This window comes from Aquarana catesbeiana, linkage group LG04 (assembly GCF_042186555.1).
Source record: "Aquarana catesbeiana isolate 2022-GZ linkage group LG04, ASM4218655v1, whole genome shotgun sequence".
In the NCBI taxonomy this organism is placed as follows: Eukaryota; Metazoa; Chordata; class Amphibia; order Anura; family Ranidae; genus Aquarana; species Aquarana catesbeiana.
The window spans coordinates 644418972-644436301 of record NC_133327.1 but is presented as its reverse complement, the minus strand read 5'-3'; the positions used below and the strand labels follow the sequence as shown (position 1 = coordinate 644436301).

At 43.5% G+C, this 17330-nt stretch overlaps 1 protein-coding gene across 1 annotated transcript in view; it reads left to right on the top strand.

The window, feature by feature from the left end:
- SYT14 (synaptotagmin 14) overlaps positions 1 to 17330 on the top strand; it is a 400327-nt gene that overhangs the window by 44502 nt on the left and 338495 nt on the right. The window contains exon 2 of the mRNA XM_073628430.1: positions 10277 to 10324. Coding sequence (XP_073484531.1) covers positions 10277 to 10324 — 48 coding nt within the window. The remainder of the gene's footprint in view (positions 1 to 10276; positions 10325 to 17330) is intronic.

Sequence of the window (17330 nt, the reverse complement as noted above, 5' to 3'; positions counted from 1 at the left end):
TTGTTCGTCAAGATACGCATGAAGATGCCAGCACTTGGCTCTGCCCATCTCCCTGCTGGGAGGAATGTATTTGTACCTGTAAATGATAATCCCCCTATAAAGGTCAGGTCACTTGAATTTCTGCGTTCACTGAAGAGTTATTAAATTCCAGACTTTTAAATGAACAAGCAGCTGCATGTAATGAGCCACTTTTTATTTCATGAGTTTCTGAACCTTACTGTAGCATCTGTTTGTGGGTTGAGGACTGATAAGACTGAACATAGAAATAATAAGAGCTTATTCGCATGTTCAGGCATGGTCTGACCTCCTCAGGTTAGCAGAAATGTGAACGTTCAGCCTTCAGTTCATTGTTATATCTGGGAAGTGTTGAGAAGGTAGTGTGTAGAGCTCCTAGTTCTGCATGGTCAGGCAAGCTTTTTAGATCTGTCAAAGCTCTACATTGTCTTCTGTACACTCAGACAACCTCTGAGTGCTCGTAAGTGCACACTAAAAAAATAAGAGCTTAAAGGCCAACTTCACCTTGTCATTTTGTTTTTATTTTTATAAAACAGTGTAAATTTGAAATTTAGAGTTCATTTAAAGGCTAAGTTCACCTTTAAAAAAAGAAAATATAAAATGTACATTTTTTTTTTTTTTTTGCAGGTAAAAAAAAAAAGTGTATTTATTTATTTTTATTTTTTTCTAAGGAGCCTGCAGAGCATTGCACCTACGGTCAGCAGATCACCCAAGTTTGACTTGGTATCAGCCTCTTTCAGTCCCAGAGAAGCAGTACAGCTAGCCAGTTTGTTGTCTTGCAGGGCTCATGTGCTAACAAGGAGCATGTTCATAGAAGGAAAGAGCAGAGTGACAGAAAGATCAGCGAATCAGTAGTGGTGCACCGAAATTTCAGCCGCAGAAAATTAGCGGCCGAAGGAAAAAAAAGTGCAGATAATGAAATGCCGAAAAGGGGGCGGGGTTCGCCCCGGGTGCCGCCCATTGCGGGGGTGTCAACCTGGTGTGCCCCAGTCCTCCTCCTCTCCTCCCTCCTCCTCACGCAGAGCGGTGATCTCCGTGTTTCACAGAGCTGAATTGTCCGGGCAGCAGCAGTAACAATGTCCCTCCTCCTGTGATAGACGGCACACTGATCCAGTGTCGGGAAATTGAATCAGTGTGGCGCGATCACAGGAGGCAGGACATTGTTACTGCAGCCGGGAAATTCAAATCCAGCTCCGTGACACACGGAGATCGCCGCTCTGATCTGGGCACAGGCAGGCTGCATCTAACAGGCACTGGGAGGCTGCATCTGACTGGTACAGGCAGGCTGCATCCGGAGTCGCTATGAGGCTGCATCTGACATGCACTGGGAGGCTGCATCTGACTTGCACAGGCAGGCTGCATCTGACTTGCACAGGCAGGCTGCATCTGACAAGCAATGGCAAGGCTACATCTGGCAAACAATGGCAGGGCTGCATCTGACTGATGGGTTGCATCTGACAGGCACTGGTGAGGCTGCATTTAATGGACACTGGTCAGGCTGCATTAATTTCTTGTATCATGTCTGCAGTCTCTGACCATATCATGTATCATGTCTGCTAGAGGTGCACCGAATGGAAATTTTGCTAATACGATTAGCAGTGTATTTACGTTTAAGTAAGAGATTACAGACATGATACAAGAGATGGTTAGAGACTGCAGACTGCATTTCTCTTGACCTTTCTTGCACTAAAGATGCCAATAATGGCCATCGATAAATTCATATTAATTTAAAATGATGATATTAATTAAAAAGTCGCATATAATACAATTATATATAAAAGTATAAAAAATTTTTTAAAACTGTCATTTTCGGTAAAGTGCATCCTGCATTTTTGGTTTCGGCATCAAAGTTTCCATTCGGTACACCCCTACTAATCAGTCCACTGCTTCTCCTTTCACTATCCAGTCAAAGGATGTAAAAAGGGCAAGTTACTTAACTGCAGCTAAAAAGAAAAAATAAGTCTTCCTTTCTGTCAGACAGGACTGTGCTGTACGGCAGAGCTGTGTAAATCTCAGCAATTGATAGACAAATACAAGGCCTTTTGGCGTGTGTGTTTGCCTGGGGTTTCGCTTTAATGAAGAACTTGAAGGTGTTGTAAAATGTTCATTTCACCACTATGCACATCTAATAAGCATTTGCTAGGGCTATCTGTGCTATATCTACCCTTAGTCCAGTATGGTGGCATTGGGACGTTTTGGATTAATAAGCAGTTCTTCCCTATACAAGCAGACATTCGATAACCCCTTCCCGCCAAGGTAGCACATATGTGCAGTGTCATGGAGTTGGGCTTTCTTGCTCCATGTTTTTGTGCTGGGAACATGCTTGATCACATGCCTCTACCTTCACAAAAGCTAATGTTCTCAAACCAAAGATCAGGAGTCTGGAGCATCAGCTCCCTGTCATGTAATAGTCAATCACAATGATCACCAATTTTAGGATTCTCTCCTGTACTTCTTTCTGCTCACTAGAGGAGAGATCCGAAATATATAATTTTTTTTACTTAATAAATATATATATATATATATATATATATATTTTATGAATCTATCTATCTATCTATCTATCTATCTATCTATCTATCTATCTATCTATCTATCTATCTATCTATCGATCTCCAAAACAGGTATAGAGGCATTCATGGGTCTGGCAGAGGAGATCAAAACAGAAGGGTTTTTATTGTCAACGTTTCGATGAAGCTCAGGCTATCTCTTTCAAGATGTGTCCATCTTGTAAATTTCATTAACTCTAGTGAACCACATATGAATCGTAGGGGGGAATACATTGGTCAGGCTGCGGTGAGAAGTTGGGCTGTGAGGAAAGATTTATAGCGTTTCAATGGCACTGCTTTAATAAGCAGGAGGTAGCTGGTAGGATTGTTCTTTAGGTCCACTGAGGTAAGTTGACAAATTATTTTGCATAATTCCACACAGAATGGGCGAAGTAACGGGCAGTCCAAGAAAATAGGACATAAGAGACCCAGGCCTTGCTGGCAGCACCAGGGAACCTGTGGAATTTGTTTATGGAGAAGCGCAGGGACCCAGTACCATCGCATGAGAAGCTTGTAGCTTTGTTCCTGGAATATACGCTGCTCAAAAAAAATAAAGGAACACTTTGAAAACACATCAGATCTCAAAGGGCAAAAATATGATGCTGGATATCAATACTGATATAGACTAGGTAATGTGTTAGGAACAAAAGGATGCCACATCGTTTGATGGAAATTAAAATTCTTAACCTACAGAGGTCTGAATTGAAAGACACCCCGAAAATCAAAGTGAAAAAATGATGCAGCAGGCTAGTCCATTTTGCTGAAATTTCATTGCAGCAGCTGAAAATGGTACTCAGTAGTTTGTATGGCCCCGAGTGCTTGTATGCATGCCTGACAACATCAGGGCATGCTCCTAATGAGACGACGGATGGTGTCCTGGGGTATTTCCTCCCAGATCTGGACCAGGGCATCACTGAGCTCCTGAACAGACTGAGGTGCAACCTTGCGGCATCAGATGGATCGAAACATAATGTCCCCGAGGTGTTCTATTGGATTTAGGTCAGGCGAATGTGGGGGCCATTTAATGGTATCAATTCCTTCATCCTCCAGAAACTGGCTGCATAATCTCACCACATGAAGCCGGGCATTGTCATGCACCAGGAGGAACCCAGGACCCACTGCACCAGCATAGGGTCTGACAATGGGTCCACGGATTTCATCCCGATACCTAATGGCAGCCAGGGTGCCATTGTCTAGCCTGTAAAGGTGCGTGCGTCCGTCCATGGATATGCCTCCCCAGACCATCACTGACGCACCACCAAACCAATCATGCTTAACGACATTACATACAGCATAATGTTCTCCATGGCTTCTCCAGACCCTTTCACGTCTGTCACATGTGCTCAGGGTGAACCTGCTCTCATCTATGAAAAGCACAGGGCACCAGTGGCGGACCTGCCAATTCTGGTGTTCAATGGCAAATTCCAGTCAAGCTCCATGGTGCCAGGCAGTGAGCACAGGGCCCACTAGAGGACGTCAGGCCCTCAGGCCACCCTCATGAAGTCTGTTTCTGATTGTTTGGTCAGAGACATTCACACCAGTGGCCTGCTGGAGGTAATTCCTCCTATGTAAGGTAAGACCTCCATGGTCTTGAGACTGTGCTGGGAAACACCGCAAACCTTCTGGCAATGACATGCATTGATGTCTGGATGATGGACTGATTATGCAACCTCTGCAGGGTCCAGGTATCTCCTCATGCTATTAGTAGTGACACTGACCCTAGCCAAATGTAAAACTAGTGAAAAACAGTCAGAAAAGATGAGTGGGGAAAATAATGTCAGTGGCCTCAACCTGTAAAACCATTCCTGTTTTGGAGGTCGTCTGTTGCCCATCTAGTGCACCTGTTGTTAATTTCATTAACACCAAAGCAACTGAAACTGATTAACAAGCCCCTCTGCTACTTACCTGACCAGATCAATATCCCAGGAGTTTGACTTGATAGCATTGATAGCATAGCATAGCATTGACTTGATGCTATACTCTGATTAAAAATTGTTCTTTTAATTTTTTGGAGCAGTGTCTTAAATAACAATGGCATTGGTGAAAGTGAAATGACTCTCCTTATCTGGGTTTTGATGAACGTGGTGTGAGATTTGGATTTCCTTTTATGGATATAAGGAGGGATGTAGTCATTCAGGAGTTATAAGCAGATTGCATACCACCAAGAGCAGGCGAGGGATGTTTTCTTTCCTTTTTCCACCTTTTTGCCTGAAGTTTGATATGTGTGTATTTTATTCATAAATTGTAGGTTTGTTGTAAAGCCTTTTGAAAGTGCTTTAAAAATAAGGATTATTACTATCAAGCTAATTTGTTACTTTTGCCGTGTACACACGACTGGATTTTTCGACCGGACTGGTCCGACGGAACAAATCCATCGGACAATCCGACTGTGTGTGGGCTTCATTGGACCTTCAGCTGACTTTTTCTGTCGAAAATCAGACGGACTTTAGATTTGGAACATGTTTCAAATCTTTCCGACGGACTCGAGTCCGGTCAAAAAATCTGTTCGTCTGTATGCTAGTCCAATGCACAAGAAAGGACGCAAGGGCAGCTATTGGCTACTGGCTATGAACTTCCTTATTCTAGTTACTTCATACGTCATCACGTTCAAACCAACGGACTTTCGAACGTACTTTAGTTCGTTCGTGTGTGGGAAAGTCCGGTCGTTCGTAAGTCCGTCGTAACTTCGTCGAAAGACCGTCGGACCTTTGATGCTGAAAAGTCCGCTCGTGTTTATGCGGCATAAGTCTAGTCCCTGTAAAGTAGAATCTTATTTCACTTTTAGAGGCTCCTGACAGCTATTAAACTCATGTCACTGTACAGGGCAAATTCTAAATTCAGCTAGGTATTTGGTATTTGGACCCTCTTGTGACTCACCATTGATTAGTGAGACCATTCCATTACACCGATCAGCCATAACATTATGACCACTGACGGGACACTGATTATCTTGTTACAATGGCATGTGGGTCAGAGCAACTCCAAAACTGCCGCTCCTGTGGGATGTTCCCGGTCTGCAGTGGTCCGGACCGACCATAAGTGGTCCAAGGATGGAAAACTGGTGATAGGGTCATGGGCAGCAAAGGCTCAGTGATAGAGGTGGGGAGCGAAGGCTGGTCCATGTAGTCCAGTTCAATAGAAGAGCTACTGTAACTCAAATTGCTGAAAAAGTTAATGCTGGTTCTAATAGAAAGGCATCAGAACACACCATGCATCTCAGTTTGTTGCGTATGGGGCCGCGTAGCTGCAGACTATTCAGGGTGCCCATGCTGACCCGTGTCCACAGCCAAAGGCACCTACAATGGGCAGCTGGGCATCAGAACTGGACCACGGTACAATGGAAAAAGGTGGCCTGGTCTGATGAATTCGAAAATGGTTTGAGAAGCACAACGAGTTGGAGGTATTGACTTGGCCTGCAAATTTTACAGATCTCAATACAATTGAGTTTCTGTGGGATGTGCTAGAAGAACAAGTCTGGTCCATGAATTCCACACTTTGCAACTTACAGGACTTAAAGAATCTGTTACTGATGGCTTGGTGCCAGATACCACTGCATACCTTTGGAGGTCTAGTGGAGTCCATGCCTCAACGGGTTATGGCGGGTGGTTTTGTTATGGCTGATCAATGTAAATGTACAATACTAAATTTAGGGGGGCTGCCTGCTTCCTTGTGAAAGTCCATATTTGCATAATAGGGCACCCAACTTTTTAAGGCTCCATGATCACTCTTGAAGATACCTGAAGACACATGCAGGCGGCACCTCGCAGTAACTGCTATAACACCCCTCGGGGGAAATTTACTAAGTTTGCAATCAGTACAGGTGCACTTTAAGGCATAGTAAATATCATTTTGTCAGTATAAATGAAACATTTGCAGCTACAATGGAGAAAGTATAAATAATTCCTCTGTGAATGTGTGTTTATAGATTTTCTTTGACGTTTGCAGTGACTAATGACCCATAAAGTTTATGAGGTCATCACACACTATACATCCAGAACAGATCAATAATCTAATACTTGGCTATTTCTTTTAGTGTTATAATTACTGTTGCAGAGTTTATATTTTGTGCTGAATATCACAGATTTCCTGGAGATCTTTTCTGTAACTGCTACAGAAATGCCAACACTATAATAATGCACACTTTCAACTTATATTATGTTTCTTCCTTTAAGTAGAAGTAACAAGGGGGGGGGGGGCTAGCATATATAACATTATTTTGAATAAAGTGATATTTGGCTATCATACATATCTTGTTTCAGTGGTTTAGTGACCAAGAACAAGAATAAAGCCACTGGAATCAAAATTAGATCCATGAGTGTTCTGCACACTGAAAATTTAAACTGGTTGTCAAGACTTTGGGTTTTACCATAATGCATTCTCTACATTACATAATGCACTCTCACATAATGCACGTTACCTACATAATGCATTCTCTACATTACATCTCACAGCCATTGGCTCCTGCTACTGTCCATTACATCCTGTGAGGATGGAGTGGGGGGTGGAACCAAGCTGCACTGTGTGTGTCAATAGACGCACACAATCTGGTTCTGGATCGAGCCCACATGTCTGCCTCCTAGCAGATGGAGAAGGGGAGTAGCAGACAGCACCGGCAGGGAATCAAAGAAGAGGAGGTTCGGGCTGCTCTATTGCACAGCATGAGTAGTTAGAATGTTTGTTATTTTACAACAATGTGTTTAACTTTACAATCACTATGAAACAAAAACATACAAGAAAAAATTATAGCTTTGGATCATTATTCTCACCCTGGTGCTGTTAATTTTCAGTGTTTGAATTCTTATATTTCAGTGCTGATATACAGTGCTGGATAAAGGTAAGCTTGCTGCAGAAAGCAGTTAATTGCAATTTAGAAATTAGGTTAGGGGCAAAGTGAGATTGGTGTTGGGGTCAAGGGTTAATGGGTTAAGCCTAAGGGTTATGGTTAAAATTAGGATTTAGTGTGTTAAGGAGGACCTGAATTGTGGAAGCTGTGCCAAACAATTCACATAGCATGAAGGTTACCAGTATTGCTTGTGGGCTCCCTGCATCTAGTCCTTTCCCCATTACTGACTTACCATAACTTGTTCTGCACTGTGTCTCCTTGGGGAGGTGGCCAACTTGGTAAAATCAGGGCCTAGCTTCCTCATGTCAGCACTGGCTCCTTGATGACTGGTTGAGTAATAAGAAGCAGAAGGAGAGGTTGAGGAAAGCACAGACCCACAGAGTGAAGCAGAAGCAGGCAGCTCCTTCCACTGCATGTCCAAAGACAAACGCCTTGTTATGCCTGTACAGACTTGACCAATACATCTGATTCTGTCCTTGGGTACAGCTTTCTCTCCATCAAGCAGCGAGGAAGTGACATCACCAACTCTCACTCAAACCTAGCTGTAGGGTTGCCATCTTTTTTTTTTACTTTATAGGATTATAAAAGACTTGGTACTCCAGTTATGAAAGGACACAGGAGCGATCGGTACCAATCACTAACTGTGTTTATTAAGAAAGGTAAGGAGCCGATAAATGCCTTATTTACAGGGCCATTTCCCCGCTCTCCATCCTGAAACATCCCCTGCAGCAGCCGGCTGGAGAGGAGGGAAGCTGGCAGCCCTGGGGGGGTTGGGGGGGGGGCGGGGGACAGCATAGAGAGGAACCTGGACAGGAGGGGCAGTGGGAGAGGCATTTACTAGAACATATTTTCACCCTGCACTGCCGGAATGCCGGCGGGATGGAGAGGAGGAGAAGCTGGCATTCAGCGGCTGCAGGAGGAAAATACAGCCGATCGTTTCTAGTAAATGCCTCCCCTTCTGTCCAAGTGTGACAGGGAGGCCACATGGGGCCCCCCTGGAGCATGGGAAGCCACAGTCTGCTCAGGATATGATCAAATCCCAGACTGTCCGGGTGAGTCTTAGACAAGCGGAAACCCTACCTAGCAGTCAGAAGTAGAGTAAGTAGGTATTACTGCAATTGGTGTGAATCCAGCCGTACTTTCTTTACTTGGTGACAGGATCAATTTAAATGTATGGGAACCCCATTTTTTTTGTATGCAGTTTTAACCATCTTTCTGAATAAATCCCTGCAACATACCGAACAATTGAAACTTTAAAAGAATCAAAATCTTTTGGTCATCGGTTGACTTTGCTGTGTATAGCCAATTTCATGATTTCATGATTGTTGACAAAGTGAAAGCAATTAAAAGGGCATAATATTGTCTGCCAATTGCAGTATATGGCCACTGAAAAACAGTTTAGGGTCTATTTATAAATGTTTACACACAAGGTTCACACAGCTTTCGCTCAGGATTCATTATTCCTATTGCAATCTATTAAAAAAAAGTGTGAAACTTGGGTGAAAGTTGTGTAAACCCTATGTGAAAACAATTTAAAAATGGGTCCTTAATTGTTAAATTTCTTGGGAGTTATTTAGGTACAAATAATACATGAATTTCAATAATCAGAGTCTGAATTACAGCTGAACATTAAAAGCTGAATTCTAGTACAAAGGCTTTTTTTGTGATATATTCCTCAGTAGCCACAAAGAATATAAATCAGTGGTGTGTGTGCACCAAATGCCTAGACAAACCCAGATATTACCTTGTGTAAGTAAAGGTGACACCATCACAGTACTGTACATATCCTGTGAAACGAGCATAGCTGTAGGAGGGACCCAGCAGGCTCCACCCACTTCAGGTTGCCTGCAGAAAACTGGAGGAGGGGGCGGAGACAAGACCAGTCACTCTGTGCAAGGAGAGGGAGCAGCAGTGACCAGTCTTTATTACAGGAAGCTCCTGCACAGAGGGAAAGTTTTACACTTGATCACTACACAGATCTGGAAGAAATACACAAAGCACCAGGGGCGCCACCCCCCTAATCCATGTGCCCGTCCCCTAATCTACATGCAGGGTGCCGGACGCATGGATTCCAATAGGGTTTATTATTTCAAAGCACATGTTTAAAGCCAGAGGCTCTAATTGGCTTAAAAAAAGGGTGGGCTGGGGGTGCAGAGCACTGCGCCCTGAGCCCACCCAGTTGTGTGACAATAGCAAATTAATATTCGTTATTGTCTTCCTGATTCTCCTCCCAGCCAATCATGAAGCGGGTCCTGAGACCCGATTGGCTGGGAGGAGAAGCGATCATATTGGCCGCTGAGGATCCGCTGTGAAACTGAGGAGGAGGAGACGCATGCTGAAGCCGCTGAGGAGGAAGCGCTGCCCATGACCTAGATGGGCTAAATGCAGGGCTGGTGGGCTGACGATCGAGCTATGGGGTGGGTGTGACCGACCGACCGGGGGGGTTGGCGGGTGGTTTGTTTGCCGCCCCCCAAATAATGAAGCAGCAGTCGCCACTGCAAAGCGCACCAAGATTCAAGTAACAACATTCATGACTCTTGTATTTAGACAATAATTCCGTTTTACCAAACACTTTTTTTCAGGGATAGTCAGAGAATTCTTCTTTATAAGTAATTGTCCTAATTTATAGTGAACCTATATAATGCAGACTATACACTGACACTTTTTGTTTAATGCTAATAGTGATATGAATGCATGCGAGTTACCAAGGCCATTAATGTACAGTTGAAATATTGAACTGCTGAATCGTGTGTATTGAATATTTCTGATGGATGGTAGTCGGTATGTTGTCTGACAACAATAAGTGAAATAAATATACATGTAGACACATGGATCCTAACCTGTCATGTTTCTCTTCTGGTTTTCACAGGCAGTGAAAGAACGTGTGGAGTGAATGAATTAATCTGTGTTCGGAAGGGTAAGTACATGCTATATTTAATTCTCAAAACGATTTGTCAATTTCTATGGAATAAACTTTGCATTTTTCGAATAATTTTGCTTTAACTTGGTCTGTGTTTTCAAACCATCCTGCATTTCTGATCCCTAGCTGCTGCCAGTAGCCAACACTTCTGGGTGTGTCGAATACTTAATTTCCTGCAGAATGCTGTAATTTCTCCTGTAGGCTCCTACAATACTGCAGGATGTACTGGCTGACGAGTGGAACCACTGTGTGTAGTGGGGGAGCAGATATGTGACACACCCCAAAACCTGCAGCGGCTGGTGATCAGCGAAGCAGTGGAGCTTGCAGACACGGGCCACCGGAAAGGCAGTACTTGACTAGGGCCAATGCAGTTATCACTGCCTGGATGTATAGGCTTACATTTATCAACCAAGACACTGAAAATTGATCAAGACTGATTGACTGGTAGGGGTTGATTTACTAAAACTGGAGGGTGCAGCTGTGCATTGTAGCCAATAAGCTTCTAACTTCATCTTGTTCAATTAATCTTTGACAAAAAAATTGTTTCTTCACAGTAAGGGATGTGAAAATGTGGAATAGACCAGTGTTTCTCAACCTTTTATGGTGAAGTACCCATGTAGGTCTAAAAAACATTCCTATGTATCCCTGTCTCAAGAAAGTAATTTCTGTTTGGGTGTCATGGTTTTTGTGTGTGTGTGTGTGATGTCAGTATGTGTTTGTGACGGTTTCTGTGTGTGTTTGTGATGGTTTGTGTACGTGTACAATATCATCATCAAATGCAGCCTCATAAGTGTCCATAAATGCAGCCTGATCAGTGTCCTTCAATACAGCCTGATCAGTGCCCATAAATGCAGCCTCACTAGTGCCGATTAATGCAGCCTCACCAGTGTCCATCAAATGCAGCCTCACCAGTGTCCATCAAATGCAGCCTCACCAGTGTCCATCAAATGCAGCCTCACCAGTGTCCATCAAATGCAACCTCACCAGTGTCCATCAAATGCAGCCTCACCAGTGTCCATCAAATGCAGCCTCACCAGTGTCCATCAAATGCTACCTCACTAGTGTCCATCAATGCAGCCTCACCAGTGTCCATCAATGCAGCCTCACCAGTGTCCATCAATGCAGCCTCACCAGTGCCCATCAGTGCAGCCTCACCAGTGCCCATCAGTGCAACCTTAACAGTGTCCATAAATACAGCCTCACCAGTGTCCATCCAATGCAGCCTGATCACTGGGGCAGGGCTAAGGGGGTGTCAGGTTCTCTCACCTGACAGCTCAGCTCAGTGGGCCCTTGCCAGACCCGCAGCCCAAGCCAGTCACGCGTCCTGACACCCTGGCACGCTCTGCCTCCAAGACTCTGGTCTCCGGGAGTTGTAGTTTCCTCTGCGCTTGAGCGCCTACCAAGGGTTGAGAAACACTGGAATAGACTCCCTCAAGAGCTGGTTCTGGCTAGCTCAGTAGTTTGCTATAAAAATGGACTGGATTCTTTCCTAAATGTACATAATGTAAGTGAATACTAACATTTATAGGTAAAGTTGATCCAGGGAATTATTTTGCCTCTCGGGGGATCAGGAAATAATTTTTCCCCCTGCTAGAGCAAATTGGATCATGCTTTGCTGGTGTTTTGGCCTTCCTCTGGATCAACTGTGAGTATATGGGATTGTATAATTTCTTTTTCTCCCTTTTATTGGTTGAACTAGATGGATTTGTGTCTTTTTCAACCTGACTTACTATGCAACTATGTAAAAAAACCCGCAGGAGTTCGCAGAGAGCAGGATGAACTGCCTGTGAGTCAGATGTGGTGCAGGAACAGGATGCGATGGTTCCCGCATCGCACCAATGTGAACTGAGCCTAGGTAAATCAACCCCACAGTGTCTATGTAAAGGCCAACCCCCTGATACTACTTCATCACCCCTCCACCACTCCTTATCCAATCTTTGCCACATAGAGGGGGTCAGATGGTCCTCCACTATACGTGGTGTAAAGCCCGACCCACTGGTACAACTTCAGTGCCACTCCTTCCTTCATTGTTGCCACCGCCAAAATATGGTGTTAGCTGCTGTTGAAGCCTACAGTGAGCCATGTTTTTCTCATATAAATATATTGTATTGAAATTTCCATAAACTAGATTAATAACAGCTGTTACACCCATGCAGGGGCTTTAGAAACAGAGACCATTATATCAAATTTGACGTGTTCAATATAACAGAAGTTCTAACTCGGAAATAGAGAAAATGAGGTGGCAATACAACAAAGGTGCCAACAATGGGTCAAGTGGGTGAAGGGAGGTGATATTGAGGAGGAAGGAAAGAGGTTGGGGCCAGATAGTATGGGAGGGAAGTGTTATGGGGGAGAGATGAAGTGGGAGGGAAATGGTTCTGGGAAAAATTCCCGCACCACCATGAGCTCCGGTTCAGCCCAGAGAGAAGGTGAATGTATTAAAAATGTTGGGCTCGCCTGCTCCAAAGAGGGTAGGGAGTAATTAAGCCATGGGTCCCCATGTTTTAAGAAATTTGGGCTGGGAATCATCAAGGATGCTGAATATTTTCTCACAAACTAGCCATGTCATGTCATGCCAAAGTCATGTGGTCCTTGACTGCCTGTATGGAGGTTCAGGGCTTCTTACAGGCATTGGCTTTTAAATGGCCGCCAGAATTGAGCTGTGTCTTAACCTCTCTGTCTCTTGACAGTGGTGGGGCCTAGTGGCCAATTGATATCTCATAGAGGTTAAATGACCCCTCCCCCCTCCCAATTCCTGGTTCCTCCTTTGCAAGCAATGCGGAAATACCTGGTGTAAACTGCTGGTGGAGCCTAGAGTGAGCTGGGTCACGCAACCACCCCCCCCCCCCGCCCAATACCTGGAAGCACCAGGTATTTTGAGCCAGCTGTGATGGAGAAAGAAGGGGGGGGTTGCTAAAGAGGTGAGTATCGGTGAGAGTGTCCGCTTGCATCACATGTATGAAGCTATAATTGCTACCAAACAAGGTAATAGAAGGAGTTTTGACTCACATTGGCAATTATGAACTGATAGATTCACAGCGAGGTAAATGTTGTAATGCTTTTATCTGATAATTCCATAGAGAACTAAAGAAATGTATAACCCTGTTTTCCCGATTTTGTTAAATATGGAAGCCTATGCTTTGGACCTAACCCCCTTTTGTTTTCTCCCCTACGCCCTTTGAACACATGTTGTTGTATTTACTTTTGTATCTTTTGTACCTTTTTTAAATTGAAACGAATAAAAAGAATGAAAAAATAAATAAAAAAAGAGGTGAGTATCGGGGGATGGGGGTTTACACAGATACCATCACATATCCTGAACACCATTGGAAGAAGTGGATAGCTATTCTGCTACAGTAAAAATCTCAGGCTCTCTTATGAGGGTTAAAGTTAACTTTTGTTATAGAAGAAAAGTAAGATTTTTCTATAAACCAGTTTTTTTTTTCCTGCCCAGTAGGCCATGCAACAAACAAACACGTTTCAAAGGGAAAAACACTCAGCAGCTGTTCTTGACAAAAGTTTCCTCTTTGTCCTTAATTATGTATGGTATGCTTGAAGAGCTCCTAATGGTTGCAAAATTTGTGCTTGCGTCTCCCGCTGCTGTGCTATTCTTTGAACTATGCTTAATGGACTGGACTGTTCTCGCTGCCTTTCAGGGAGTGGTTGCAGGTCTTTGATGAAAGCTGAGCATTACATTCTGCTTTGTGTAATGAACCATGGGATCATAAAGAGGCCGTATGATGCGTAACACACTAAATCTAAACATAAAGGATCTCCATGGTCATCCAACCTTGGTTGTCCAGGCAAATTATAACTTTTGTTCTTGTAGCAAAGGATAAAGAATTTCACTTTCTGCAGGCAGTCTGACATAAACCCTGACTCTGTGTCAGCAGGCCCAATCTTATAAAACTGAGAAACCTACCATTGTGTTTACAGCCACAGTACAGCCTGCATTGCAATGTATATGTACTATGAGGGGGATTTATTAAAGCTGGAGCAGAATCTTGTGCAGCTGTACATGGTAGCCAATCAGCTTCTAACTTCACCTTGTTTGATTAAGCTTTGGCAATTAAACCTGGAAGCTGATTGGTTCCTATGCAGAGCTGCACCAGATTTTTCACACCCCAGTTTTAGTAAATTACCCCCTATATGCACCTATAAAGGGATTTTTATTATACACAAAGATGTGCTTTGTGGTAATTTAACCACTTCAGCCCCAAAAGATTTGGATGCTCAATGACCGAGCCATTTTTACGATACGGCACTGCGTCACTTTAACTGACAATTACGTGGTCGTGCGACGTTGTACCCAAACAAAATTGATGTCCTTTTTTTCTCACAAATAGAGCTTTCTTTTGGTGGTATTTGATCGTCTCTGCGTTTTTTTACTTTTTTGCTATAAACAAAAGAAGAGCGGCAATTTTGCAAAAAACATAATATCTTTTACTTTTTGCTATAATAAATATCCCACATTTTTTATCAAGAAAAACTAATTTTTTCCTCAGTTTAGGCCGATATGTATTCTTCTACATATTTTTGGTAAAAAAAAAAAGGCAATAAGTGTACATTGATTGGTTTGCGCAAAAGTTATAGCGTCTACAAAATAGGGGATCGATTTGTAGCCTTTTTATTATTATTTTTTTTTTACTAGTAATGGCGGTGATCTGCAATTTTAAACCTGGACTGCGATATTGCGGCGGACAAATTGGACGCTTTTGACACATTTTTGGGACCATTGACAAGTATACAGCGATACAGCGATTACTGTATAAATGTCACTGGCAGGAAAGGTGTTAATACTAGGGGGCGATCAAGGGGTTAAATGTGTTTCCTATGTGTGTTCTAAATGTGGCTGACTAGAGGAAAAGAGAGATCGTTGTTCATACTTGGTAGGTACACATGATCTCTCTCCTTTCCCCTGACAGAACCGGGATTTGTGTGTTTACACACATAGATCCCAGTTCTTGCTGTGTCACGAGCGATCGCGGGTGCCCGGCGGTCATCGCGCCCGCCGGGCACACACATCGGCTCCAGGGACACGCTGCAGTGCACACGCGCCTGCTACAGCATCTTAAAGAGCCGACATACAGCTACAACGGCTCGTGCAGGGGAGCCAAGGGGTTAAAGTAACACAGGTCAGGAAGGGGTTAAAGTAACGCAGTGGCGTATCGCAAAAAATGGCCTGGTCATGAAGGGGGGTAAATCTTCCAGACGTCAAGTGGTTAAAGTGGTTGTAAACCATTTCTTTTTCCTACTGAAATGAATAGCCTTTAGATGATACACAAAGATGAAATTCCTTCTACACTAAGGGGAGATCAAGGGTTTAACTGTGTTCCCTGGGTGTGTTCTAACTGTAGGGGGATGGGACTGTCGAGGAGAGAGAGATCGGTGTTCATACTTGGTATGAACACACGATCTGTCTCTACTCCCCTGAAAGAATCGGGGTCTGTGTGTTTACACACACAGATCCCGGTTCTCGCTCTGTCACTAGTGATCGCGAGTGCCCAGCGTTCATTGCGTGCGCCCCCTAGTGGCCGAAAGGCGAAGCGACGTAAGGTAATGTAAGGCAAACGGTTAAAGGACAACTATTGCTTTAAAAGTGTTTTTTTTTCTAATTGGCATTGAGGCTGGGTTAAAACAGATGCGGCTGCCAGCAGGGGCCTGGTGTGTCCCTGTTCTCCATTTCAGGGACAAATTGGGCCCGAATTTTTGCCTGAATTCGGGCCAGAAATGAAGCCAAAGACGCACAGGGCCCCCCTGTGCAATTCGCTTCGCAGCTGCCCCGGGGATGTGTGAATCGGCTCCATTGAGAGACAGTCACAATCTCATGTCATGCGAATTGGATGCAGGAAAAAAGGGTAAAGGTAAAGGTACTTGGGGTTATATACTAAACTGTGTCTGAGCACCACAAACTGAAAATGCTATTTGTTAAATTTTTAATATTCAAAGCAAACTCACCCATCCATCCATGTCTCCGTGCTTTCATTTTGTTGAGAAATCACTTTGCAAAACATTCTGGCCATGGCTATCTTGAGTAAGGGCAAATTAATTTAGCATTTTCTTTGCTGGAATCCATCTGCCTTTAGCTCTGGCATGCGGACAGAAGGGTGTGTTTAAAGTGATTGTAAACGATGACCTTGAAAAACAACCCACGCAGTCTGAAATAGAAATGAAAGACAAAACATTTGTTTATTGATTAAACGAAAAATTATAAATACCTTTTTCTCCCCTTTTTTTTTTTAAATAAGTGATCATGTTACCTCTGTTCTCAGCTGCATAAGAGCTGGGGAGAGGAGAAGCTGCAGTAGACTGAGCTTCCCAGTGAATGGCTGTGCGAGGGGGGGGGGTGTCAGGACAGTTCTGATCATTGGAGGGAGAGCAGCATACCTAGAGAACTGACCATGGTGTGCTCTCCAGCTTAGTTTGGTCAGTTTTTATTAGGAAAGCAGAGGGACTGGCAGGAACACTAGGGATTTCACACAAAGGAAGCAATACTAAGAGAATACTTTCTCATACAAGTACATGGTACAGCAGGCACATATCGGGAATATGAAATGTTGGGGTAACAAACGCTTTAAGTGAGAGAGCCCCTCCTGCAAATGAAATAAATAAATGCCCATAAACACGCCTGGAATGTATGACATCATTTTAGCCTAGGCCAGTAAACTGGAAGTAACTGAAGAAATATAAATATAATATACCTTCCTATCTATTTACTAATGCTACTAACACCATAAGGATTAAAAATAGTTCATGTTGACTGAGAGAGTTTAGTTCTGCTTTAAAGGAGATCTATGGCATACACTTTAATTTTATAACGTCACCATTGTAATAGCAACACAAGCAATGGTGATTAACTTACTTGAAAAATCTCCTTCCATGTTTTGAGTTCTGCCTGTCTGCTGACCATCTCTTTCCACAACTTCCTGGATTCCCTGCATGCTTTGCAGCCTTTCCTCTGCTGTTTTCTTTAAATTTCTATGGACTACATATCCCATGGTAC